This window comes from Pygocentrus nattereri, chromosome 7 (assembly GCF_015220715.1).
Source record: "Pygocentrus nattereri isolate fPygNat1 chromosome 7, fPygNat1.pri, whole genome shotgun sequence".
NCBI lineage: Eukaryota > Metazoa > Chordata > Actinopteri > Characiformes > Serrasalmidae > Pygocentrus > Pygocentrus nattereri.
Window position 1 is genome coordinate 2533855 of NC_051217.1, and position 27794 is coordinate 2561648.

Here is a 27794-nt window from a genome sequence, read left to right on the forward strand (position 1 = left end):
AGAGCAGTACATACGAGCGGGATGAGCTGAGATAACCACTGTTAAAGAATGTGTGGCTAACACTAATGAGAGAATGTGTACTTTGGTATGGTACTTAAAGGCGCTAAGTAATTTTTGATGAGATTTTGTTTACAGTAGCTTTATTGTATATAGACTTTGCAGTAGTCTAATCTTAAATACAATTCCCTTTGCATTTATCAGCAGCCCTGAGAAACGTCACTCTATCAGCTGGTGTATGAGAGTTTTTTGTTCTCAAACAATGGGTGAGCAATGCAATTACAGCTTGCTGACTGTTGGTCCTCGCATCTATAGCTCTGTCTGTGACATTGAGAGGGCAACATCTCTGTAGCCCTTTCTTTCAATTTCATAGAAAACCAAGAGGCAGGGTCATTGCTTTGATTTTCTAATGTAACAAAGCCTGCCTATAATAAGTGTGTAGCTATTACAAGAAGTTATACTTTCACTTCACTATATTTTGAGAGAGAAGTGAACTCAGATACACATGGATCTTTCTTTCCTGCGGAAAAGACAACAAATGAGAAGAATAACAACAGCAAACTATTCATGTTTATTAATGCAACCTTATTATAATGTGTTACCATAGAAGATCAAAAAAATGAGGCAGTTTTTGCAAAGCCAAGCACTGAAGTCAAAGCATAGATTCATTTCAGCCTGCCTGCACCAGGTGATAATCTAAGCTAAGCCTACGTGCGAGACAAAGTATGCTAGACCTATAACACTAATTTACATAATTGTAAGATTTTGTTTGCTTTTTGTAGAGAAACAGATGAGGTAAATACCATTCTTGCTGATGCTGGTATCCAGTAATCCAATAGACTGTGTCATAACTGTAGGCAAGTCTGCTGAAGCTATAAGTCTCACTAACGGTGTGGGCTGTGTATACTTACATCATCATGGAAAGCTGAATTTAACGATAGTGCATTTCAATCATTTATTTTTCATTTTAGAGAATTAGTGAATGAAATCTCAGACGATATTTTGAAAAATGCTTTCCAGATTATGAATTATTTTGAACGGCGATTTTCTATTGTCATTTCTTCTTGTACACAAATAGGTCATGTATCCGTCACAGCTAAGGGCGATAAGGTCACAGCCATGGCTACTAAGACATGGTTTATTGCTTTAAAATAGTACTGTATCTTAGACTTTTGCTTGACTGTAGTATGTTTTTGCAGACCAGTGATTAAAATACCCCCTGGCATTCAGGGGTCCCATGTTGGCTGGCTAATGTAGAGTTGGCTTGCTGCTAACTCACTCTAACTGACTAATGGTAGCTTCAAAGGCAATAAAACATTTGGTCTGACGATTCTTCGGGAAATGCTCTTTTCTAGTTTCGTAATACAGTCTCCCACACATTAACGGAGATCTCACACAGCTCCTCTGTCTTTGAGAAATGAATAACAATCCACTCTTCCAACCTTGGAACTCTTGAACCTGAGCAGGTTTTCTGATTTACACATGTGTTGTAGCATATTGTAAATCAAAAGAGCAATAAGTAAGCATGGTTACACATGCTAAGCTATGAAGGACCAACTGGGGGAACCAGTTTGTGACGGCGCCGCCCTGAGGCAGACCAGGGATGCATCTCTAGTTAGTTAAGAATACCAATGACAGAAGCCTTTTCCTGCAGTTTGTTCCGCCAGTGATCCTTGTAATGAAGAAACACCAGTGCATGCTGTCTGTAAGGGTGTAAGTTGGGCCACAAAGCTACAAAAGGGCAACTCTCACTTCGCTGATGGGTTCAACACTTTCAGATGGAAACACATAGCACTTGACCTGAGTCGTGTAACCATGTAATGCCCACTTGGCTTTTCTGCGCAGGTCCTGTGATGCGTGGGGAACGTCTCCAGGCAGTTTGTCTACAAGTATGCTGTAACTAAGTATTAGATCAGCATCAGAGGCAGATTGCTGAACTCTTCAGCATGTAGCAGGAGCAGCAGCATTGGAGGTCAATGGCAGACAGCCTGTCCCCTCCAGTATGCTCCTAGCCCATCCTCCTGCTCTCACCCCATTTCCTGTCCTCGCCTCCGGCTCCCCGCCCAGCCTCCTCTGCATCTGAAGGAGCAGACTGATAAATTATGCATCCCTGTGAGAGAAAAAGAGGCCAACGTCCCTTTTGTTTGGAGCCATATTTTCATCTCCATGCCCAAAGGCCAAGCATGAGATAGAGAGAGCGCTATGGTTGGAGAGAGAGAGGATCAAGAAGCTGACCTCTGCCCAAACTCAGGCGGAACGACAAGCCGTGTAATGAGCTTGAGGAGCGCTGTGCTCCTGGTTAGATGAACACTACCACCATGACAGCACTTCGTTTTGTCATTAATGCGCATGAATAACCTGTTCGTATGTACTATTGTTGAGAAGCCTCTCGAGGTGTATGCTATGAGTAATGCAGACTCTCACCCTAGCGTGCCTGCAGGTGAAGAGTGAGCCCAGCGCCTCATCTCCTCCAAACATAGGGACACTGTGTAGATTTCATATGAGGGATTTAGCAGCTGTTAAGTTCAGTCCCACTGCACCTTTTACTGACACTCTACTCCTCATGTATCTCTCATTCTTTTTTTTCTTGTCTCGATTGTGATCTTCAGGCGTTTAGAGGCCCATCTTCAACTCAGTCAACTGCACACTCACTGTTTATCTCCTATTCTACTTCTCTTCTCCCCCCTTTAATATTTTCTGCCCTTTAATCTACTCTTCTCCTTTGATAACAACATGCTGTTGTCTTTTCTCATTTTGAGACCCATCCTCCTCTCAATCAAAATTTGTATACTCATGTGTGTCTTTCACTCTCTCTCCTACCCTTTCTGTATTCCCAGGTGGCTTCCCTACTCTTTCTCGAGCCGTTAGTGAGTTTGTCTGACTACGTTTCCGCTCTATAGCCTGTACGGAACCTGTGTCGGTTCAGGCTGACCGCGACCCTTCTCGGCTTTAACTCTTGGAAGCCCTCTCTGGAGCCACCAGCCTGCAGTCTGAGGTGACTAAATCCATTCCTCATTCCTAGACCCAGGCAACGTTATTAGAACTCAGCCTCCATTAGGATCTTCCACACTTCAAGAAGAACCCCGCAGTAATTTGATGTCAGGGCCCTCATTAGCGTTTTCTACTTGGAGCCATGAGGATATGTCATGTTCTCACAACTCACCGGGAGTCTGTTGGAATGACTGAGAACTTCAAATGCATTTTGATGAAAGACTAACCAATCATACCACAAAACCCAATGATCTATGATACATGGACTTCATTTGACCAAAAATCAATTGAGAATGGTCATCTCTCATTTGATGTTTTGCCAGCTGTGACTGTATTGAGAAGCTGCACACCATCACTCCATGTTTTGTCTTATTTACACTCTGCTTACAGAACTGCTTTAGATATGACTTTTGCTCATGGAAAATATTACTAGCAGTATGTATTCATCTGGCCAAGGACATGGTCTACTTATGAGTCCACTTAAGAGACACTGCAGGACCATATTCAACCATTAGCATTTCAGTGTAATAGAGCAATTTTCGGTGTACTCAGAGCAAAAAGCGCTACACATACTGAGAAATCTTTTTATCAGGGCGGTGTGCAAGAATGAATCATCCTGGAGCAGAAGGTAACAAGGCTCTAACCTCTGCCTTTTTTATGTGATCTGCTACTCCTGAGAAGTAAAAACAATTGATTTTTTTTTCTCTCATCAATGAACTACACACGCCTCTGAGTGGCTGGAGATTAACTGAATGTTTGACACCCCGTATTATCAAGCACCGTCGCAAAGTGTACTGCTGACAGAATCTTTCAAGATGTGCGAACCTATTACAGTACAAATGATGACTCTCTTTCCCAGACGCACACCTGGGGGTTTATGGCAGATAGTGGCAGTGCACTTACTCCAGTAAGCTGATCAGTGGAGGATATTGAGTCAGATACAGCTCTTGGCTTTGGACTGCCAGGACTACCTCCACTACCTACCGCTTACACATGCCATGGGATCTCATTAGTTCAATGTGTAGCACATTTCACTATCACAGCGCTGTATGTACTGTGTCATTCACATGCCCTTTGTGTAGAGGTACAGTCAAGCATGCATCAGTGTCTGTCACTGTCATGTCCATCCATCACACTTGCGTGCTCCTCACCTGTCAATGTTCTAATGAAATGTGCTGACAACTTAAAAGAATGGTCCCCCAGTGTGCTTCCACACACTCCTCAGTCACTGTCTTGGTACAATTCTCCTTAAAGCCATAAACAAGGATTTCAGGCTACCTGGACAGTAGCTCTGGCAGATGTTTAAAAACAAAATCTGAAACTAGAGAGCAAAGGTCCTCTCCCCACATTCAGAAGCAGGGCTGAATGCAAGAACCATCATTCATTCATATTAGGAAGCGTATTTAAAGTTTTAAACGGTCTGTAATTAGAATTTAATTAACTTAATAAAGCACACGAGTATTTTGAAGGAAAGTGCTGCTTTGTTTTATGCTGTGTTATATGCTATTTTACTCAGTATTATTTGTTGTACCGTGCATGTGATGTAATTGTACCAGGAACATCCTGTTGTCATGTACAGAGCCTAATCGTGGCATCAGTCCAGCCTATATAATTGTGACTGTCTACTGTTTAATGGGCTGGCTAAATGTCTGGGTACCTGCACGCGAGAAATAAAAAATCAGTTCCCAGGACATAAGGCTGCTCCCTGGGTTCTTCAAAGTTTATTATTTTATTAGTGTATACTGTACTGTGCAAAAGTCAGAAACCACTGTTCATTTATTTCATTTCCAGGGAAAATGGAAATTAAGTATAATTTGTTCATTTTTCAGTGTTGGGAAAAAGCAGAAAATATATAATATATATAATAACAGAAAATTACAGTACAGCCCTGTTTCATTTATTTAGTGATGGGCAGTGAATACATGTTGAGTACAACATATTGTATTTATAGTTTTTGACAGTATTTTTTAAATGTGGCATTACTTTGTACTTTTAAAATGTCAGAAAAATACGTACAGTTGCGTCATGCATCGTGAAAAATATAATAATACTTGCAATATTACTTTTTTGCCGTACCTTTAGTAATCTCTGACATTTACACAGTTCTGTAAATACCAGCAAGCCGGATCTTCACTGTTATATCAAAATCTCATGACTTGTTCTTATTTGCTTTTATTACACTTTCTGAAAACTCATTGGTCCAAAACGATGTGAAACAAAGTCTTGTTACATTAATGTTACGTTTCCATTTTGTACTCATACGTTTTCCTAATGACAGCAATGAAAAATAATATTAGTATTAGTAACAGCATCCCAGATTTTGGCTTTTATGCCCTTCCAATTCAGATATTCTCAGCCAAACACACATACAAACATGGATGAGCATGAGGTTGTAGTACTGTAAAAGAATCAGCACACTGAATTCATTTCATGGTGTTCCCACGAATGCAGTCTAGACAGTGACTCCAGTTTAGAGCAGTGTTAAAAAGAAACTACCAGTGATTCCCACTTTCTCACTATCTTTCCCTTGCACTCCCCTCCCCTCTCTATCTGTCTGCTTCTCTCTCAGGACTGGTGATGGGGCCTGTGCGGGCCTCGCCTTTAGCCCAGCCTGTGCTGGCTGTTCTGGGGCTCGTTATCGGCGTGTGGAGCCTCAACCCGGATGACCCCAACGTCTGCAGTCACTGGGAAAGGTGAGGAGTGCTGTCTTTCTCTCCTGTGCCTCACTCAGTCTTATCTTTCATTTAACACACTGCAGCATACACACTGCACTCTTCCACTCCCACCAACAGCTCACTGAACGGAGATCTTTTATTCAAAAGGCAAAGGGATTAGGATTGTAGCATTGTAGCGCAGTGGTGTATGTCTGTGTAATTATTTGAGTACTAAACTGTGTCATGTGCAGTCATCAGCAGGGCTGAAAGTACCAAAAACTTTACGCGAGTTAAAGAGGTCCTTTTAAAGCACGCATGCATGGAGTGTTTCAGATGGAGGTCGGAGATGTGGCAAAAATATTATCACAGATTTAGATTTAATGATTTGGCACAGAAAATCAAGACACAGTAACATTAAAACTTCAATTACACTTGTTTTAATTTACTATTTTGCAAACTGGACTAAATCCATCTAAATAGGCTAATGGATTTTTATGGATTGTGATTATCTTTTTATTATGTTTTTAAATTACAAGAACACAGTGGTTAGCAGTACATTTGCTGTAGACACTCTAGATGGTGTAGATGGAGGGGAAGGGTTGGAATCTGTATAGACACACACGTAGAGCATTCGCTGTAAGATTCCTTAAAGTAGACAAGAAATAAAGTGTAAACAGAATTTTTCCAGGTTATGGTGCAAGTCATGTATTGATTTTTACTTGAACATCTAATTTAACCATGTCTTAGAAGAATGAACATCGGACCGTAACAAAAAGCATTTTTTAACAAAGCAAATTATAACATTTAAATGACAGTTGATATAACTGGCTGTAGACTTTAAGAGAGTTTAGAAGATGCTGTATGCAGCTGGAGCAAATTGCAAACTAAATGTCAGTTGTTTGGCATTGGCTGGCAAAATGAGTTTGCACTGACAGTGTGTTTTGTCACAAATACATGCATGAAACACCTAAACACCTATTAGATGTATTAGTAAATATTTTCTAATAGTTTTTCTATTTTTCTGTATATTCTTTAAATACACTTAATTTTTTTTCTTATGAACCTTAATAGTGGTACATTTAGGTTGTCTTACAATTGTATGACCATAACCTATATGGATAAAAGTAACTTTTCACACATTTAAGTCATCAACAAATGAGGCACATGCTACACATCCATTCAGTTGATTAATCAAGGCAAATTTTGATCTGTTGGGATTTAGCGTCTTGGCACACATTGTAACGGCAGCGTGTGCAGAGGAAAGCGATATGCTTGACGAGGATTTTCGATGTGCGCACTATTAAAGCAGTAGACCGTAAGAAGTCCCAGTTTGTTCACACTTAGAAAATCACACAACATGTAATTCAATCAGGGGCAGCCAAACTTTTGTTGTAGATTGTAAAACTATTTTGTGCATATCAGGTGTTACTAAGAAGATTATGACTGATGCCCCCCTCCCTCCAAAAGTCCTGCCTATCCTGATAGTTTTGCCACCAGGTCTGCATTACAGTGATTTTTTCATGGTTTGTGGATGTTAATAAAACTCTGCAACCCTTGTTAGTCCCACAACGGGGAAATTTGACCTGCGCATCTCAACTCATCCATGCAGTGAAACACCACGTACACACTAGGGAACACTCACACTAGGGCCAGTGAGCATACTTGCCTGGAGCGTTGTGCAGCCCTATCCACAGCACCCAGGGAGTAGTTGGGGATTAGGTGTCTTGCTCAAGGGCACTTGAGTCATGTACTGTCAGCTCAGGGGATCGTACCGGCGACCTTCCAGTCGCAAGGCTGGTTATCTCACCCTCAGCCCATGACTCCTTAACCTTCAGCCCATTATAGTCAATATAAATATTAATAAAGAGGTACAAATAAAAAACGTCGGAGTTGTGCGCTACTTAAACGTCATCAGTTTGAGACAACACAGCCATAGATGCGCAATGTAGACAGCTAGCCAGAGATGGAGAAGTTTCTCAGGGTGCTTTGTTTGGGATGGACTTATCACACCTTTTTCTTTAGTTCACTCCGTTTTGATCTGTGTAAACACTTCACCCATATTCATGTCTGCAACAAACAGCTGAGCAGGTCCTGCAGAAACCACGGGTCTCGGACCGCGTCAAACCGAACCCTTTTCAGTTCACTGCAGAGGGAAATGCACTCTGTGATCAAACGAGGGAATTCATTAACAGAGCTGGCTTTCCATCTCTTCTAGAGGCACGACGGCACTGTACAGTCAGCATAACGGCTCTTTTAATGACTGACTCTTTAGAGGCGCTCAGCACAAGCTGCTGTTAAAAACAATAGACATACAGTAACAGAGATATGCGTTCAACTCACAGATCGAGGATCATGTGTTTGGTTAATTGTTAAACAAATGACAAATAAGCTGCTATCAAGTAAGATTTGTCATTATTGTTGATTGTGACTAATCTAAAACCTTGTAAGTGAAGCTTGGCTTGCCTATTTCAAATGGATCACAAACCCCCTCAAAAGTAAAGAGACATCTTGAGACCAAACAATTACTCTTTTGGGAAAGCCAGTGAAATATTTTCCGTGAAAACACGATGGACTGCAGCTCCAAATTACAGTCCATGTCTACAGTACATATTTATTTATTTATTTTCCCCCCTTTTACCATCACTACAACCATGTGTTTTAACATGTTTTATGGTTTTAACATACCTGCGAATTGTGCAGTCTCTAAACTTTTAAAATCTAAACTTTTTCAGGCCCTAATTCTCAGGTTTTCAGTGTCAGCATTTAGGACAAGAAAAATTAAGTTTTTGTAAATAAAGTATTTTTACAATGTTGATGCTATGAAGCTATGCATTGTAGTTATACACAGGTGGGCCTCGGGATGGAAAAGGTTGGGAAACCCCAGGCCGAGGTCACAGCACAAATATGATGTTTTTCACAATTAAATGTTTCTTTATTCTCACTAATTATGATATGTCAAGGTAATTACATTTTTACAAATTCAGAATCAAATTTAACTGAAAGTTCATAACTAACCTCTATCAGACCAGCTCCTTCAGCCCTGTCAGTCTTTTTCAGCTTCCTTCTTTACTTTGCCTTGCCTTGTTTATTAAACTCAGATTTACAAGAGCTGATTAGTTCAGATTGTCACTTGAGCTGGCAAAGAGCTGCCACCTCTCTTAAAGAACTGCAGCTTGTGGAATCGAGGGATACAAAATTGCATTACTACTGTACTAAATACAGTTGTATGCAAAGGTTTGTATGCATTTGTTGTTGTTTTTTTAAGTGACAATAAGGTAACACACGTTTTCCTCTAAAGAGAACAAACTTTTGCACATTTTAATTGAATTTAATTAAATTTTAATTGAATTTGATTTATCGGGGAAAACATGAAATGTGGCCTTTGCAAAAGTTCTGGCACATATTGTGTTTAATTTTTTTTGCAGTGTGTTAAACTGAGCAAATAAATAAAATTGTGCTGTAAAATTTGCAAAAAAAAAAAGTTTGTTCCCTAGAGGGGTGCATACTTTTTTACCTTTGAAAATCAACACAACGTAGTTTGTCAGGGTGTTCGTTTTTTTGCACTTGATTTTACATAAGCAAAAGTTAGCAATCACTTGTCATATTAATAATTGCATTTTACTATGACTTGACTTTTACTTCTAGATTGAAATACTAAAAGTTAGACAACAGAAAAGTTCACTTCTTTTTTTAGTGTTTTACAGCTTTCTCAGTTATGTTTGTGTTATGTGCAGTTCTGTTTGCCATTTTGGGCACTAAATCTAAAATTTCCTTCATATCTATTTTTTTTTTACCACTTTCCACTAATTGTTATAAAATCTGTGAATACTGCAGGACAGTAGTGTCATAGCATAATCATTCATAAATTTATCTGCAACATGTTTTATTAACTTCAACTTTTGGCTTCTGGTATATATGAAAGCAAAGAACATAATAGAATAACAGAAGATCTGTGTAGTTATAGCTTTGTAGGTTATATTACATGTTACATATCCAAAAAAATATATAGGCCAGTCAAAAGCTCCAAAGCAGTTGGAAGTTAAACTCAAATCAAGACTAAGTTAATTAAACTACACTTGTTCTAATCCAAGCTTCTGAACTGCATGTAGTATTGTTGAGGGGTTCAGTCCAGTTGTTGGTTTTTGGTATGAAACTTTACTCAGAATAGACTTGTTGTTTCTGTCAGTGGATAAAAGTTAGTTACCTTTGTTCTGCATTTTTATCAAATCGTACTTATACTTCTTTTCTTAACATCTGTAGTTCTGAGCCTAAGATTATTGGTTTACTCTGATGTAGCACTCAAACAGGCCTGCCTGTGGGTCCTTAATATGTAGTTCTTTTTGCTATTTTGAATTTGATTGGACACACATAGAAATGGCAAAATGATGAGAAGAGCCCAGTGCACTGATCAGCTCTATAGTGGCTTTATGAACAGTCTTTAACTCATCCGTTCAGTGAAACACCACATAAACACTAGTGAACACACACACTAGGGGCAGTGAGCATACTTGCCTGGAGCGTTGTGCAGCCCTATCCACAGCACCCAGGGAGTAGTTGCGGGATTAGGTGCCTTGCTCAAGGGCGCTTCAGTCATGTACTGTCAGCTCAGTGGACGGTAAAGACTTTACAGTGCCACATGTGCTGTGTGGAGTAGCATGGTTACTTATGAATCTGGCGCTTTGCGTCATATTGTTATCTGTTTTAACACATTTCACACTTCCCCCTAGCATGCAAATGTTGTCACATAAAATATAATTAGGTGCACATCATAGGAGATGTCATTGAGGTCTTCCAAAGAGAACTTTGTAAGCTATGGCTGTGCATTTGAAAAGCTTTTTAAAGCAAAAGAAGCTTTTTTGACACAGTGCTTGCATCTTTCTCTCTCCTTCTTGCTGTCAGATATTGTTGACAAATTTACATGTGCCTGTTTGCAGTCCTAGAGGGGCGCTTAGGGGCAATGACTACATGAAGGAACAGCAAGCTGGTTGCCGTTGCCAAGAAGGAGAAAGCCTGGGTGCATTCACTGCTGACCTTTACTGATATACACGACACGGCTACCCCCATTTGATTCCACTGCCTAGAGTGACCTGGCACGAGCCATATGTTGACACCACACAACACTACCAGACACTCTCCAGCACTGTGTTTGCCAGGCCAATGTAAGTGATAGCACTAATAATGATGACAAGGTGGTGGCCTGCAAGGCCCAGTTAGCCCAGCCTTGGCCAGTCTAGTGGCAGCCCTGGTCAAGAATCTTGAGTGCCTGTTAAGAAGAGCCAGGGAGAGCCAGGGTAGAGCAGCCTAAACTCATAGTAAAGTAAAAGTATCGTTCTTGCTTTGGTGACATAATGACTCAACAAATACAAACAAATAAACAAATACTGAGAAAATGATCAAATACATCAAAAATGCATTTATATACATGGAAATGGAACTGCTTACTGCCCGTCTCTGCCTGAGGCTGTTTGTGGACTGCAGCCTTGAAGGTCACAATTGCCTTGGTGCATGGGTAAGTCCAGCACAGTTTAGTGTTTCACCTGCTCTAACATGCCAACTGAATATTGGTATAGTTAAGTGAAGAGCTGAATCAGCTGTGTTTTTACAGAAAAATCACCAAAAAAGAACCAGGAGCTCCACACCCTGCTTTAAATTCCCCAGCACTGATGGCTCATGCTTTCCTGGATGGATACTCCCCCCAGAGTACACAAAAAGGCAGGACACTGGGGAGAGGAAGCTACCTAGGGATTCTTCCTAGACTTCGCAGTTTTTGCTTGCCAATGAGCAAGTACTGTCCTGGGCCTTTAAGACCAGTTCTCTAGTTGCTTCCTAGCTTCCCTAGATACTTAATCGCATGGCAATCTTTCATTTGGACTCTCTACAGTTCCCACTCAGAGATTTCATGCTGTTTGGATTATACTATTATGTATCTGTCACATGTGATATACTTTCCTGTTCATGTTCACTCTGTCTTATAATTTACTTACATACTCAATTCACACCCTAATACTTCACTCTGCCTTATGCACTCTTTATACTGTTTAGTGATGCTGCACATTAATATTGCATTCCCTTTATTGTTCTGTATGTATTGTTTATTGTTTGTGTCTACAAGTGCAGTATATTATTAATATGCATCTTGTCTAATTACAGTATGTGTCGGCTTCTCTACAGTCATTTTCTCATTTTGCATTCTTGTTTACTTGTAGTGTGTGCAGCTCTGACTACTGTGTACACAGACCCTGCCTTGTTTTGTTGTTGCACCAAGGCCCTGAAGTAATGTGTGGAAATAGAGTTCTTGTTGAGTCTTAAATAGATCTATTACTATATATGCACTTAAAGAGGATTTGTAAAAATTCTATTTGAGGGGTTCTTTATCCTCTTTGTGTAGGCACACTTTAGGGTTGTACATTGTCGAGCAATGGTCCTACTGTACCTGCCAATAAAGTGTCAAGACAAGCCTAAAAGGGATCTTTTATGATAAATGCCGTGCTGTGTAAAAGTCAGAGACCACCCTTCATTTATGTCATTTCCAATCAAAATGCCAGTAAATATGATTATGTTCATTTTTCAGGAAATATTTCTGTAAAAAGTAGACATTAGATAACACACCTGCATAAGAAAGGGGAAAAAGCAGGTGTCTCCAAAACTGGAGTTCAGCAAATTATTAAAGTATCTATAGAGCATCTACACTCTAAAAAGTTTTGTTTTTTAACACATCTGTTTTAGAGTGTAATAACCATACAAGACCTTGTAATAAAAACAAAAAATCAAAAATCCAAGGTCCACTTTTGCTTCAGAGCTGGTAAAATCCACAGGTGCTTCTGTCTGTCCTTTGAGAAGAGAATTCAGTGTTCTGAAATTGAAAGGATGTGTAGCTGTCAAGAAACTGTTAATGAGAAAAGGAAAGAGGCACAAAAGAGAACATTTGCACATCAAACAAAGAAGCTGCTAGTGTTCTCAGAGCAATAAACTGACCACACCAGAGTCCAGTGAGGAAAATATCCCTGTAAATTTCTTTGAAAAACTGAAAGCAAGTCTTCTGAAAAGAATGGAAGCTATCATAAAGACAAGGTGGGCATGCATATATATATAATATAAAAATGACATTATGTTAACTCGTTTGAGGCTTCTGTGTTATTTGCTGTTAAATATATGTTTCTGCATTTGTAATAACTTGTACTTAATGACCACTTTGACTGTAAATTATACAATATATGGTCTCTGAGTTTTGCATAGAACTGTATATAGGCTGCATTTGAGACCGGGGTGACGTTTCTGGGGTGACGATTCTACTGAGCAGAGGTTGAGTAGAGGGGAAGAGAATGAATATTAGATGCTGCAGTTCACAGACATGCTGTACCATGCTGAGATGAGAACTATTTCAGTGTTATTGCCATAAATCCCAGCCGTATTCCTCAGACTACAAAAGCACCCTCTCTGGATCTGAAACGACCGTCCAATAGGGATGAAGCATTTTCATATTTAAATGCCTTCATTTAGAAGTCTACAACTTTATCAGGACCTCTTTAAATACAGAGAACCTAAATAGAAGTAGGTTTGAATATCATGTTACCGGCACAGCTTGCATATTTAGAACATATTCTGGAGTTGGCAAGCATCACACGGCTTCTGAGAGTTTTAGAAGATCTCCTTCAACTTTCCTGACCATATTGACAGGATGTGAAGGACAGCGTTGGGGGAGTGTTGATTTGGGGACACTTGCCAGCCTATAGAGATCAGTTACAATCAGAAAATGCTGAGAACGTTATTGATCTTGTTAAGTTGAGCCATCCCCGGAGAGGCAGAGGAGGGCACGACAAAGCGAAAGATTTTGTGTGTGCGTATGAGTGAGGATAAGTTGCTAAAAATGAAGCAGGCCTTAAATTGATCAATGCACTCTCATCCTAATCAATCTTTGCAAGCATATTGCTGGAATAATTATGAGTTGTGCAAGAGGGTGTCAGTAATGAAAAATAAGTGGGAATGATTTCCTCCACAGAGGGGTGGAAACACCGCTGCAGGGATATATGAGCTTACACTTTGCCTTAGTGAAGGAGGATATTTGGAGGGTTTACTGTCACTTTGCTGGCTGCAGTGTAACAAATTGACATTAAAGTGATTAGTAAAGATGAACATTTGTTATAGATTTGAAGTTGTTTTGTGAACAAAGATGTGAAGCTAGCCTGATTTCACCTTCACCTTTTGGAAGAACTAGTAAGTGCAGTGATTATGGCATGTGTAAAGTAGCGCTGCATGATGCATAGTCTATGCCTGTGTGGCAGTAATAGTAATGAAAGTATTGACTTTTAGTTTTAATAGTAATGATATACATCAAGGATCCATAAAAACTAGGTTTGCACTGATATGTAAGGAGAAGTAAAATGTATTTTTTGAATGTTACTAATGAGGTAACATGAATAAAACACAGAGGTTTCAGCTCAGAAGCCCAGCCACATATAAAGGTTCTACTATTCAGGTACAATATAATTTGAAATATCTGCCAAACCTGAACAGATTCCGATTTCGATATGATTCCATATATGATGATTCACTATTGATAACATCTGATTCATAAAATAACGGTGACTTTTGGTTTTAACAGTGTTGATCGATACCGAGGATTATATCCATGAGAATATTCCATTCCCTGTTGCCACACAGTTAGAGGTACACGATGTAAAGCTCTCTTTGGAGTCATTTCAAAGAAAACTGAATAAAACAGTTCAGTCAAAAAAAAAAAAGAAAAGAAACCACGGCAAGTTCATTGGATTATCATTCGTTTAGTATCATGCATCAGCATTCAGAAAGTAGTTCATTAACTTTGTTAATGCAGACTAACATCATGACGTATTCGGAAAATATTGAAGTGTTAAGTCGGCAACTTAATGTTTTATGTGTTGTAATGTTTTATAATGACACTTTTAAAAGGATCGGATTCTCAGCTGTTTATTGCTGTGTACATTTCAGAGTGTTTCTCTTCTTATTTGTCTTACTGGCCTGGCAGAAATGCTTTGAAAGCAAGATCAGTAAAATCTGAAATTTGATTCTACATTCTACTCCACGCTCTCTTCTTAGCTATGCGGTGACTGTACAGGAGTCGTACGCTCATCCGTTCGACCAGATCTACTACACCAGGTGCACCGACATCCTCAACTGGTTCAAGTGCACCAGACACAGGTAAAAACTAATCCTCAGTTGTGCCTTGCTTTTGACCTCCTGACCCCACCATCCATCCTGTATACCTTAACAGCTCCTCACAACCCCCTCCCATCCCCCACTCTTCCAGCTTGAAGTATTAAAAGCTGCAAGTCAGAAAGGGTGCTGAGTGCGCCTCAGTCTAATAGCACTGTGCTAATGTAACTGACAGTGATTGCAGTGGTCGGAGCTGAGATGGAAATGGCCCTTTGACTGTCATCAGACACTGCATCAGTTTTAATGGCCACATTAAAGACTTTATCGTTGACATTCCCGATAAAAGCGGCGCACACAATGAGTCACTGCCCCACCATATTCCCCGTCAAAGGGAGACGTCCTTCACCCACTGCTGAAACTTTTCTTTAATTCATTTTAATTATGTTTATTTCTCTCTCTGGTGTTCTTCAGAAAGGTGGTTCAAGGCTAATGCTAACCAGCGGCTGTATCCCTCTTTATGTGTTCCACTGGAATTTACCTGCCAGTTTACTGCTGATTTTCTCTTTACCTGCCAGTTTACTTCTGATTTTCTATCCATTCCAGAATCAGCTACAAGACGGCGTACCGGCGGGGGGTGCGCACCATGTACCGCCGCCGCTCCCAGTGCTGCCCCGGCTATTTTGAGAGCGGAGACCTGTGTGTCCGTAAGTGTCTTTCCCCGTTTTTACATGCTAATTTCCCCTTAAATCAACACAGCCCTATTTCCCACCCTTTTCGCTAGCAGTTATGGCCACAATAAAAGCATTCATCTCTTCTGCCTGCCTGAGCAATGCCCTCTCAAGCCTTTAGCTCTCCCCTCCTCTCCCTCTGGAGACATTTATCAGACTCTTAGCCATCTTGGAGGCATTTATCCAACTCCATACCTCAGATGTAATTTGTTCCTTTCATTATTGTCCCTACTCATGTTCTACAGTCCTCAAAATGTCTGGATTAATACAACACAAGAATTAATAGAATTAATTTATCATACAGTTTGAGAGTTAGACATCCCAGGGTCGATTTCTTTGAGAATACGTAGTCCTCATTCTCATCGTGCCCACAATAACAGAGTGCTAAAGAACGCTAGAAATTTCTGGTGCTCAGGGCCAGGTTTTAGTCTCAGCTTCAGATTTGTTGATGTTGATGTGAGAATACTTGAGTTTTATGGTATTTATATATATATATATATATATTTGTTTTTTTGTTTTTTTTGCATCCACTTGGACTAGCCAGACTGTAAGACTGCGTGGGTAGACTCTTGGTCCTCTTGTCGCATACGGGCCAGGCTCGATTTTCCCCTAATTCACTTTAATCATGAGTGAGTGGATCCTATCAGTCAGCCAAGACCTCTGAGGACACGGTTCAGCAGTTGTTTGACAACACGCTAAAATCTCAGAGTGAAAGGACCTCACCCAGCACTGTGTCAAGGTGATGGAGTAAATGACAATTTCTCTAAGCTCCAGGGAAGGGATAAGAATCAACACACGTAGCATAACGGATAATGGGATTTGATACATCCACAGCTACTCAACATTATTAACCATGGGACAGGCCTGACTTTCTGATAGATATCTATTTAGTATGCGCTCAGAATAGCTGGGGTGTTTTTTACGCCTTGTGGCACTAACCTGTGATGATTGCAGTGTCACACACCCTCTGCATATAGTATGTCTGGATGAAACCCACGCAGAAACTGGCCATGTGTATTGTTTGCTGTAGTAACATGCTGTCATTCATTCAGTGTTTGCTCACTGATGTATGAGATGTATGTATCTTCCTTTTCTGTTGTGTTGCATCACCGTCCTTATGAAACACCGTAATCTGAATCAACCCCACCTGATCTGGTTTGCAGTAGAGTCAACATCCGGCTTGACACTCACTTTACAAGCAACGCAAACAAGTGGTGATTAACAAAGGTTCCAGTCCTCTGTGCCGTGTTACTGCACCCTGTTCATCTGAGTAACGACCGCTGAAACAAAGCTGTTTTTATATTGCTTTGTGCTGCACTTTGGGATTAGAAACCTATGCCCAGAGGGAAGTAGCTGAAGGGTGAGAGTCATCATTTAAAATCAAATCAGATATCCGCTTTAACTGGTGTCTGCTTTGCAGAGAGTCTAGAATAATTTGATTCACCGGTCAGCCTACCGGACCGGTTAACAATTTAAGATTAATATTTAAGATTTAGTGACCCTTATGAGTCCCACAACGGGGAAATTTCACCTCCGCATTTAACCCATCTGTGAAGTGAAGCACCACATACACTTTAGTGAGCACACACACACTAGGGGGCAGTGGGCACACTTGCCCGGAGCGGTGGGCAGCCCAACCCGCAGAGAGTTCGACAGAGAATTTCTGTTCTTTAAATGCGGCTTTGCAGTTTGTTTCCGTGTTAAATTTTGAGTCAATTATTGTCCCAAGGTTGTACGCATCATTAAGAAGTAACTGTTATTGTGGGCACAGTCATGTTTTGATGTGCAGTAGCTGAGATCAAAAACTCGCTCTTAGCCTTCTGGAAGTTCCAGATATATCACTGACTGTGAGTATAAATTGTAGCCTGACCAATGCATTTCAATCAGATGTTAGTAATGGAGTGGCTGCTGTATGCCAGGGCATGTCCAAAACGGCTACGAGGTCAAATCTATATTAATATGTCTGTTTAAGCTGCAAATAAAACAAAAAAGTGTGAAGCGGCCGGGATGAGGATCAGTACCTCCAAATCCGAGGCCATGGTTCTCACACGGGAAAGGGTAGAGAGCCCTCTCTGGGTCGGGGATGAGCTCTTGCCTCCAGTGGAGGAGTTTAAGTATCTCGGGGTCTTGTTCACGAGTGATGATCAGGCGGATTGGTGCTGGGTCAGCAGTGCTGCGGGCTCTTTACCGGTCTGTTGTGGTAAAGAAAGAGCTGAGCCATAAGGCAAGGCTCTCGATTTACCGGTCGATCTACGTTCCCACCCTCACCTATGGTCATGAGCTTTGGGTAATGACCGAAAGGACGAGATCGCGAATACAAGCGGCCGAAATGAGTTTCCTCCGCAGGGTGGCTGGACTCTCCCTTAGAGATAGGGTGAGAAGTTCGGTCATCCGGGAGGGACTCGGAGTAGAGCCGCTGCTTCTCCAAGTCGAGAGGAGCCAGTTGAGGTGGTTCGGGCATCTGGTTAGGATGCCTCCTGGACGCCTCCCTCGGGAGGTGTCACAGCAAGTCCACCGGGGAGGAGACCTCGGGGAAGACCCAGGACACGCTGGCGTGACTATATCGCCCAGCTGGCCTGGGAGCACCTCGGAATCCCCCCCCAGGGAGCTAGTGGAAGTGGCTGGGGAAAGGGAGGTCTGGGCCTCATTGCTCAGGATGCTGCCCCTGCGACCCGAACCCTGGAGAAGCGGAAGATGATGGATGGATGGATGGATAAAACATAAACATGGAATGTCTTTTATAAGCTTCCAATATCCATATGTAATCTAAAACATCCAAAAAAATGAAATGCTGTGAGCCCCTATTAGCACGATGCTAAAATATTACTGGAATCCCATAGGCGCGCTAGCAGAAATTAGGATTATTGTAGGAATGTTTTTCCTTCTGGGTTTTCCCGAGATTTTGACATTTATAAGCAAACCAAAGACTCCACTCTAACAGTCATGTTTCGCTACTGAGGAGGAGGGTTAGTGGCCAGTAATCTAGAAAGAGCACAGCAGGGAGATGCTTGAACATTTTATCTTACAAGAGAAGATTTCCGAGGCTACATTCATTTTGTATAACAAATCTTACGCTTTGCTAAGGTTTTCTGTTTTGTGGAACTTTTTCTTGTGTGCAGTTATGCTGGGGGTAAAAAAAGGAAAAAGACCCTCTCATACAGCAGTCCAGTCAAATCACGTATTTATTTCAACCTCTCTGTGTATTGTGGTGAGCTAAGCTGCGGATCTTTGAAGCAACAGAGACAGGTCCGCTATGCCTCATAAATATGTGAAGTAACAAAAGAGCGAACCATCATCCCTGCTGATGGTGAATAAAAATGCAGCAGTTTAGAATGCAACATTATAAATTATAGTCTCCTGAAGGCATGAATAAGTCTCCCCAAGTCGTTCACATTGGGCAATCTGTGAGTATGCCATTGCTAAATTAACCAAAATAAGATATTTTTATTTAAATGAGCTGGCCTTTTATAAATAGTGGGCCTTTTAATGTAGTGGCTTTACCTTGTAATTCTGCAGCATCATTTTAACTTTCATGTGAGTAATTGGTATCTTTAACTCAAGGCGAAGGTTTTAGAGATTTTTCCATTACCACACTATGCTGTGGTTTATCAGCAATGTGCATAATAGAAGGAGAATATATCCTGCATAATCTTTTCAGGTCCACTTGAATCACCCTAGCCTAATTACTGCCTGTCTCTTCTGCCAATGAATTTCCAAGACAACAAAAAAGAATCAAGGGACTGTACAGGGCCGCTGTTGTGGACCTGTGTTTGCTGTGGGAGCTCAATAGGACCCAGCAGCTCAATAACACCCAGAAGAAGAGCCACCAACAACCAATATGCTGATTACAAACTTACAATGCGGTTATTTACGGTCACATTAATTCTTCAATTGATTTTCATTTGTTGTTCTGTATCAAAGGGAATTTTACTCATTTTGATGAAACGAACACAGAAACCCAACAGTTGTCGTGCCACTGTCGTTACGCGGAGAGCACACAACTAGTCACCCTTTGTTGTTTGATTTGGAAGTGCTCAATTATTAATATGGGCTATAGAGAATACATTTCATGCACCAGGAATGAAGGGATGTTCCAGCATCAGGCTGTTTCAAAACTCGCTCCCCACATGTTATCTTACAACAGCTCCGTGACTGAGAAAGCAGAGGATTCAGTGTCAACCTCTGGCAACTTTTTTTTTGTTGAGGGAAAAACAAGAATGATCTAATATTTCTGCCCTTATTGACTGAAACAGAGGCCTGTTCTGTCTGCAGCCTAAAGGCTCAAACCAACTAACAGCCGTGGGATTAGCTACAACTGGGCTGGGGAACCATTCTGACATTGTCTGGGGCTCTTAGTGTAGCAGGGGAATGACAGTAATCAATAATGTTTTCATTACCGCACAATAGCTGCCACAACTACACAGTAGCAGTCACTCCAATAATAGAGCATCACCATCTGTTGGGAAAAATGGTAAACATAAATATTGTTTCTCCCTGTTGGCCTTCCACAGCATATTGTCCTCCACTGGGTTACAGTGTGTAACTGTAAGCCTCTCCGTCACAGGCCGAGTTATCAGTTTCCGGAGTTTTTAGCTTTAATTGGATTATTTTAAAAGTGGCCAACAGAAGACAAGAAATGTGAAGATTAGAGCGAGAGATTAGATTTAGATGAAAATTGAATTATTATGATGGGTTTTAAGTTGTGTCTGTGTGTGGGCGGGTTTGGTCAGGTGTGCGGTGTGTGTGCAGGCTCTCTTTTTGCTGGTTCTGCATAGCTCTGCTCTGTGGCTAATCCTTCTGTTCTCACCGGCAGGCTTAAAAGCTTTGTAGCGGTGCCGTTGTTCAGCGCACAGGGACAAGAGCCTGCATTAGAACCGTTTTCATTATGTATGTGTTGATCTTTGCTTTTCTCCTCAAAATTAACTGCCTGGTTTTTAGGTTTTATCTCTTCATAAGTGCCTTCTTTAAGCAGTTTTTCTCCTCTAGTGGCGACGAATCTCCCCCATGTGTGCCTGCTAAATTGTAAGGTCATGCTATAACTCACAAGATTGTTGGACTGCTTTACAGCCCTAATCAGGAGCTGCCGAAACTGTGTTGTGGCCAGTCTAGCACTAGTTTTCTAAGAGAGAACTTGGCAAATGTCCCCTTTATATCCTATAGTGCATGTGTTATTTGAAAGGCTGTGTTGTTTAAAAGGTCCATTTCATGGAAAACGGAATATATTATTTTTTAATTACAAGAGGATGATGCACGATGTAGAAATTGTTTCAAAATACAGTTCACTCATCAATCCATAAATTCCAGATATGGACAAAAGCAGGCTGTTTCGAATCCATTGTTTCTATGATGTCATGAAAACCAAAGAATTTACACAGAGTCAAATGCAATGTGTAAACACCGCTGCTTAAATCACCTGTTTTATTGATTTACTAAGTGAAAATAAGTTAACACATCATCTACAGCAGTGATCACTCCTGGTCCTGGAGATCTTCAGTGCGGTGAAAAAATATTTGCTCCTTTAATTTCTGCTATTTTTTGCTAACTTCCAACTAATTTTAATATAAAGCCAACACAAAACACAGCTTTTAAATGGTCATTCCATTTATCGAAGATAAGTTAAGTGATACTTTTTTTGATCCCACAACCGGGGAAATTCCACCTCCACATTTAACCCATCCGTGAAGTGAAACACCACATACACACTAGTGAACACACATACTAGGGGGCAGTGAGCACACTTGCCCAGAGTGGTGGGCAGCCCTATCCACAGCACCCAGGGAGCAGTTGGGGGTTAGGTGTCTTGCTCAAGGACACCTCAGTCATGTGCTGTCAGCTCTGGGGATCGAACCGGCAACCTTCCGGTCACAGGGCCAGATCCCTAACCTCCAGCCCACGACTGCCCCGAAAGATTTATTAAAAACTTACATCATGCATATGAAAAAGTATTTGCCCTAAACCTAATAACTGGTTGTACGATATTGCAATGAGTCTTTTACGTTGCTGGATTCTTTGCAGAATTGTTTATTTTATTTAAACATGAACTGCCAATTTAAGGTCTTGCCTTAGCATCTCAGGGGGATTCAAGTCAGGATCTTGACTTAGCCACCTTAAAGCAAAACCTTTTCTTTTTTTTTTTACTTTTGAGCCACTTGCTTGTGTGCTTCGTATCATTGTCCTGCTGCACAACCAAACTGCTCTTTGAACTTTAGGTTACGAACTGACGAGTGATTGTTCTCCTTCAGGATTTTCTGATAGAGAGCAGAATTCATGGTTCAATCAATTATGACGTTGTCCAGGCCTGCAGAAGCAAAGCAGACCCAGGCCATCACACTACCACCACTATGTTTGACTGCTGGTATGATGTTCTTACTCAACAGTCCAAGGGATTTCATCCCAAAAGTCTTGGGGTCATCTCGATGTTTTTGGCAAATCTGAGATGAGACTTTCTGCTCTTTTTGGTCAGCAGTAGTTTGTACCTTGCAACTCTCTTACAGAAGCCATTTTTGCCTAAAGTCTTTGTGGAAGACTTAATTTGTGGAATCACATACATTGACCTTCACCGCGGCAAGTGAGGCCTGCAGTTCTTTCTCACTCTTGGTGAAAGTGTGGTAGGCTGTACGTTTCTGGAAAGTCGATCGCTGTTCCGAGTTTGCTCCATTTCTCCAGTGGCCCTTACTGTGCTGTGGTTTGCTGTGGTTCCCAAAGCCATAGCAATGTCTTTGTAACCCTTTCTAGACTGGCAGCTTTCAATGACTTTGTTTCACATCTGTATTTGAATCTCTTTAGAATGTAGCCTTGTGCTGTTTGAGATCTTCCAGCCTGCTTCACATTGCCAGACAGGTTCTGTTTGAGTAGGTTCAACAGGTCTGGCAGTATTCATGTCTGGATGTGGCTAGTGAAATTGAAAAAAATAGTCAATTGAATTTGGTTAAGTGGTTGAATTAATAGGGGGCAAATTATTTTCCATATAGACGAGGAAGGGCTGAACAGTGCTGTTATGTTAAATGAAATCATCATTTAAAATCAGCATTTTGTGTTAATTTGGGTTATATACTTAATATTAAAAGTAGCTTGATGATGTGAAATATTCACATTTCAGATGAATATACAAAAATAGAAGAAATTGGGAAGAGGACAAATACTTCATAATAGCTCTGTACCTTCCTGCAGAGTCTAGTCACAATCTGCCACACCTGACCACATAATTAACTTCTTCAGAAGTTCTTTATTGGCTGGATCAGATCATTAGTGTTAGGTAAGGGGGGGGGGGCAGCATGTTAGATGCAGGTTAGAATTAAACTTAAAGGAAAGTAAATTTCCAGGAGGAGAGTTGGTGATTGCTGCTTTACAGAGAGCAAACATAAACACAGTATTTTCTATAAATTTGAGTGAACAATTTCTGCTTATTTGCTGTGTTTAATATATGGGAAAAAGACAAAACACTATAAAATGTGTCAAAGCCTATATAAGTGCTAAATTCAACAAATAAACAGTAATTGTGCAATAAAATGTGTAGTTCTATGGAGCATACACACTTAATTCCACAACAAAACATTTCATTTGACCGGCATATACGATTGTATGTCCTCCTATTCAGCAAACCGCAGTCTAGCCCTGCCCAGTGATGCTAAAGTTATAAGGAGTATTTCAGCATGGACTGCTTTCTGAAAAAGGCCCAATACAGGGCAGCCAATCAGAACAGAGGTCATGTACTTACATCAATCTTAAAGGCACTGTAACAAAAACAGCCTGTGTAATTTGAAGGGGTAAAAAAAAGCTGTAAAATAATTGCAAAAATATAAAAAGACTTATGTGCTTTTTGCACATAAAACGTCATACGTGGAGAGCGAGGGAAAAAAAAGTGTGACATGGGCCCTTTAAGTCATGATGGCTAGCTTGCCACAGTATCTGACTGGGGATTTAACAGCATTGTATAGGTTTATGCTCTGCCCACCTTTGTCTTCACTTATGTGCCAATAAATCTTTATGTGCTAGACCTTGATCTCTGCCTGTATTGGATTGTTGCGAAGCTACAATGCATAGTCTGCATTTTAGGAGTCCTTTCTTTAGGTTGCCAGAAAGAGAGGTGATGCATTGCATAATTCTCACAGCTTTGTTGATTTATTCGTACTGAATGCATTTTAGAATGCCCATCATGCATTTAGGAGTTGACTTTGATCTCCAGTGTTTTCATATTGAACATGCTTTATAGATAAAGCATTGTATTATTAGTCAGTTTAGTTTAGCTTCCAGACCTAATGCATAGTAGTACTGGTCAGCGTTTCTTTTTTTTTTATTGCTGAACTTTAGAAGTGTCTTGATTGTACTTTAATGAGACTTTGGAGCTCAATAGGAGGTCTTACGTGAAGCCTCACCAGTTTTAGCCTCTGCCATCTGGATGAGGGAGTGGGAGAGTCTCAACTGGTTAGCGATGCAGCATTAATGAAGCAATGGACGTGCTGCTGCTGCTTGCTGGAGAATTAGCCTAAGATGGTTTAATAAAGTCTCATGCACCAAGCTCAAGTAGATTCCACATTTTGAGTTTTAATGATGGCGAAGATGATGAGGTCTCTCCTTTAAAAGGATTGGGATGCCTTTGATTTCCGCTTTTTTTTTGGTGTTGTTCCTAGTTTTTGCGGCTTCAAAGTCCTTTCTCTCATAGATTGAGGTGAGTTGAGTTACTTTTGGGGCTAAAGTTTGCTTTCTGCTTTAGGGGGCTTTGCGGACACAGCTTCATTAACTGTTTATATTTATGAGGTTACCCAGAACTTTCTTCCTGCTTCGCTTTCTAGGATGTGTTGTTTCGTGAAGTAGGACAGGTGAAACATCTCCCCGCCTTCGCTGTCCTTATCTAACTGCAGAGCTCAAGAACCTGATTAGAGCTCGAGAGCTGCAACTCCAGGGTTTTCTCCCCATAAAAGTTTCTCTGTTTTATTAGTCCATCCGTTAAATAATGTCCAATCTATTAATACCTTGTGGCAATCACCAGTTAGCTCTATTATTAAATGGTGAGATAACACTTCAGTATAATGAGTCTGATTAGCTTTTTATCAAGATGAAAGACTTCATTTTCTACCAGAGTCCATATATTCTGTCGTAGAAGGAAGGAGACACATTGAATGTTAATTAAAATGCAAGCCCTCTTTTTTCCATGTGTATTAAATGAACGTACATCACTTCAGATCTCAGGGGAAGGTATATGTTATCCTTTCACTTACATTTCATAATGTCATTTTCATTTGTTCAGAAGATATGACAGTATGTTTCTGCTTCCAGCTGATCAGAAACTGCTGATGGTAGCAGAAATACATCATGTCGTGTGGTAGGATTGGATTTTTTAATTTATTTATTTTCTAGTTTGCTTGTCTTTGAACAGTCTCATTGATTTTGAGAAGTCGATTTTGGCATCTTTGTCAGCATAAAGTGCCATAGGATGTTTTTTTGGTTGATTGTTGTAATGGCAACAGAGAAACTGTCTGTTTGAAAGCCAGGTTTTTCAATGCTGTGTAAATCTGTGCTGGATTATTTGGCAATGACAGGTTTTAGCATTTCTGCATGTGGAGCGTTTCTACAATTAGAGCTGCTGTCCTCTGGGTGTTTGGGATTGTCTCTCATTCTCTCTCTCTCTCTTTCTATCCCCTCACTGTGCCTGTGCCCAGTGCTGAGGGCCCAATCGAAGCCTGATTGAATGATAATCCATAACCATGCTGGCCAGGCCCAGGCTCAGGCTCAAGACCTGCTGCCTGCCTTGCCTTCTGCAGCCAGAGGGTGTGCCAACTGCATAAAGACGCACTCTCTCTCACACACATACACACAGCCACAGGTACTCACATTCTTGTAATGAGGGGTTTCCTAGAGCTTTGTGTTTTTGCACCTGAAGGCTACTGTGAATCACCAAAACCTGATCTTAACTCCAAGTTCAGTAACCAGAATGAAGCATTATGTATTACAGGAGCATTAGCTAACTTATTTACTAAAGTACAGTTTATAAAATTTAACAGATTTCAGCTTAATGGACCCTCAAAGGTGCAACAGCACTTAAGTTTTTCCCAAGTGCAAAGTGCATTTTTGTACTTTTTCATAACCTAATGTTTTAAAACAGAACATTATAATAAAAAGCCTGGGGACGAGACAAGACGCGTGGAGTCCAAACAACTTATATATAACCTGACTAAAGGTACTGAGATGTACCCTTGAGGGTAGCACCCCAGGGACAAGAGGGGTACTGCCCCAGTGGCAGATTCGTACCTTTATTTCTGAGTGCACCGTGCTACTTTGTGATTGATGAGCTCTTTGACTTTTGAGGCTTAGCATTTTAGTTCAGATCGAAAGTGCATCAAAAAGCGAAGAACAGGCCTGTCGCAATTATTGCATTTTCAGATAATGGCAGTTATTAGAGCAACAATTTTCAGCTGACCTGATTATTTTCTGCACTTGTTACCTTTCTCAATCAAGTCAAAACAAACACACCAGACCATTTGAATGTATTTTAATCAGCTTAGTTGAGGAAAATATGAATGGAAGAAAATAGAGACTGCAGTTTTTCTGAGAGATGTCATAGATCTAAAGAACACAGCAAAGGTTCTCACTTCTGACTAGTACTAGGACACCTTTAGAGGGCAGTAGTGAGTAATGTTTGTTTATTTGATGTTGGTGTAATAAAACTTTTAGAGGGCAGTGATGTCTAATGTTTGAGTTTATTTCAGCACAAGCGGGTTCTGTGTGTATCGAGAGCTACTAAGTAGCTAATCAACTAATTTGAGCACTTATGTTTGAATGTTAATAGCTGCATACAGTAAACAGAAATGACTAATTGTTAATTGCAATTATTTAAATGTGAATTAATCACCAGCTAAAATTTCATGAAGCAAATCTGGCCTGTACTGATATATGCTGGATGTAGTAAGAAGTTTCACTGCCGTTCTATGAAGATCTCAGTGCTTAGTTTTTTGATCTTTGATCGTTTGGACTCGTCAAGATGCTTTTGCAGAAGTACTTTTACTTCTATTTGAGTCATTATTTCACATAAGTAACTATAGGTTGGCAAGATAAAGTTATGTTATTTATATTGTGATAAATTACACAACATCCTTTTTTGAGCATACTGTAAATATTGTCAGTACTTAGAGAGTGCTAAAAATTTCATTATTCATTACAAAGAGAGGATAATTAGACCTTTTAATGGAAGTTTAGTGGATAGTATGAAATTTGAATAGAGAAAATATTATTGCAGTCATAAAAATGTTATATTTTGATGCATATTGCGCATCAGGAAAATGTTTTAAGGTATAGTATCTACCTACCCACCTACTACCAATCCACATCACCCACACTGCAGAGGTAATAGCACTTTCATTATTGTGGGTTTAGTGTGCTACCAATGGGTTTAGACTGCTAAATCCATTATAGGCTGCCTAAAAACACTCATCCTATCTGATTTCAGTATCTTATCCATAATTCATCTTTACATTTGTATTTTCGTCATTACTATTTCACAACATACCTTTAGCCGTCCTACTGTATGTGTATGCTTTCCATCTGAGGTATTTTGTGCTTAGATGTGCTGCAATGTTAGATCTTGTGGCGTTTCTTTGAAAGTGTGCTCTATGTGCTTTCAAATGTGCTGAGAACATAAGGTCATGGATGAAGTTGTTTCCAGAAGCAGTTTTATTTGTGAGAAAAGTAAATCTGCTCCTCTAAAGCATTGTTTACTTCCATTAAAAAAAAAAAAAAAAATACATGCATTCAAAAATGGAAAAGTAAAGATTATCATAAGTATGTGCGGCAGATAGTGTGTGTACTGCCATGCTCCATTTGGCAGTGTCTGCTCCTGTTCCCGAGGCATTGACATTTAAGATTTGTGTCATACTCTGGGCTCTTATGTACGTGATGGAACTTGAAATATCGGTTCTTACCGAGCGCCTCTTATGCAGTTTTAGAGCCGGGTATAAAGCGGGGATTTTGGGAAATGGGCAAACTGCAGTATATATCAATCTATCCGTCCTCTTCTTCCCGCTCCATTCATCACCCTAGTGTATATATGGACTCCATTGTGTTGCCAGTGATTCATAACAGTTTGTCAAAGATCTGAATTTCTAAGCTTGGCTAGAGACTAGTGATTTATGGATTGTGTATTATGGTAGTTAAGGTGCGATAGCTCACACTTCAGCCGCTCTCTGTGAGCCGGCTCAAGCAGAATTGTTTAACTCAACATCGTTGTTTACTGATCAACAAGGTGTGTTCCTTAACTTTCCTTCGACAAAGTGGTTGATCAAGCTCATTAGTTTCTGTT

At 40.4% G+C, this 27794-nt stretch overlaps 1 protein-coding gene across 2 annotated transcripts in view; it reads left to right on the forward strand.

Moving 5' to 3' along the window:
* The window catches only part of megf11 (multiple EGF-like-domains 11), a 152387-nt gene that overhangs the window by 29261 nt on the left and 95332 nt on the right, over positions 1-27794 (forward strand). Inside the window, exons 2-5 of one of the 2 annotated variants that reach the window (XM_037540084.1) lie at positions 2835-2992; positions 5558-5681; positions 14718-14819; positions 15378-15478. In XM_037540084.1, the coding sequence (XP_037395981.1) occupies positions 5566-5681; positions 14718-14819; positions 15378-15478 (319 nt within the window). In that variant the 5' untranslated portion in view covers positions 2835-2992; positions 5558-5565. The remainder of the gene's footprint in view (positions 1-2834; positions 2993-5557; positions 5682-14717; positions 14820-15377; positions 15479-27794) is intronic. The other variant, XM_037540085.1, reaches the window with a different exon arrangement.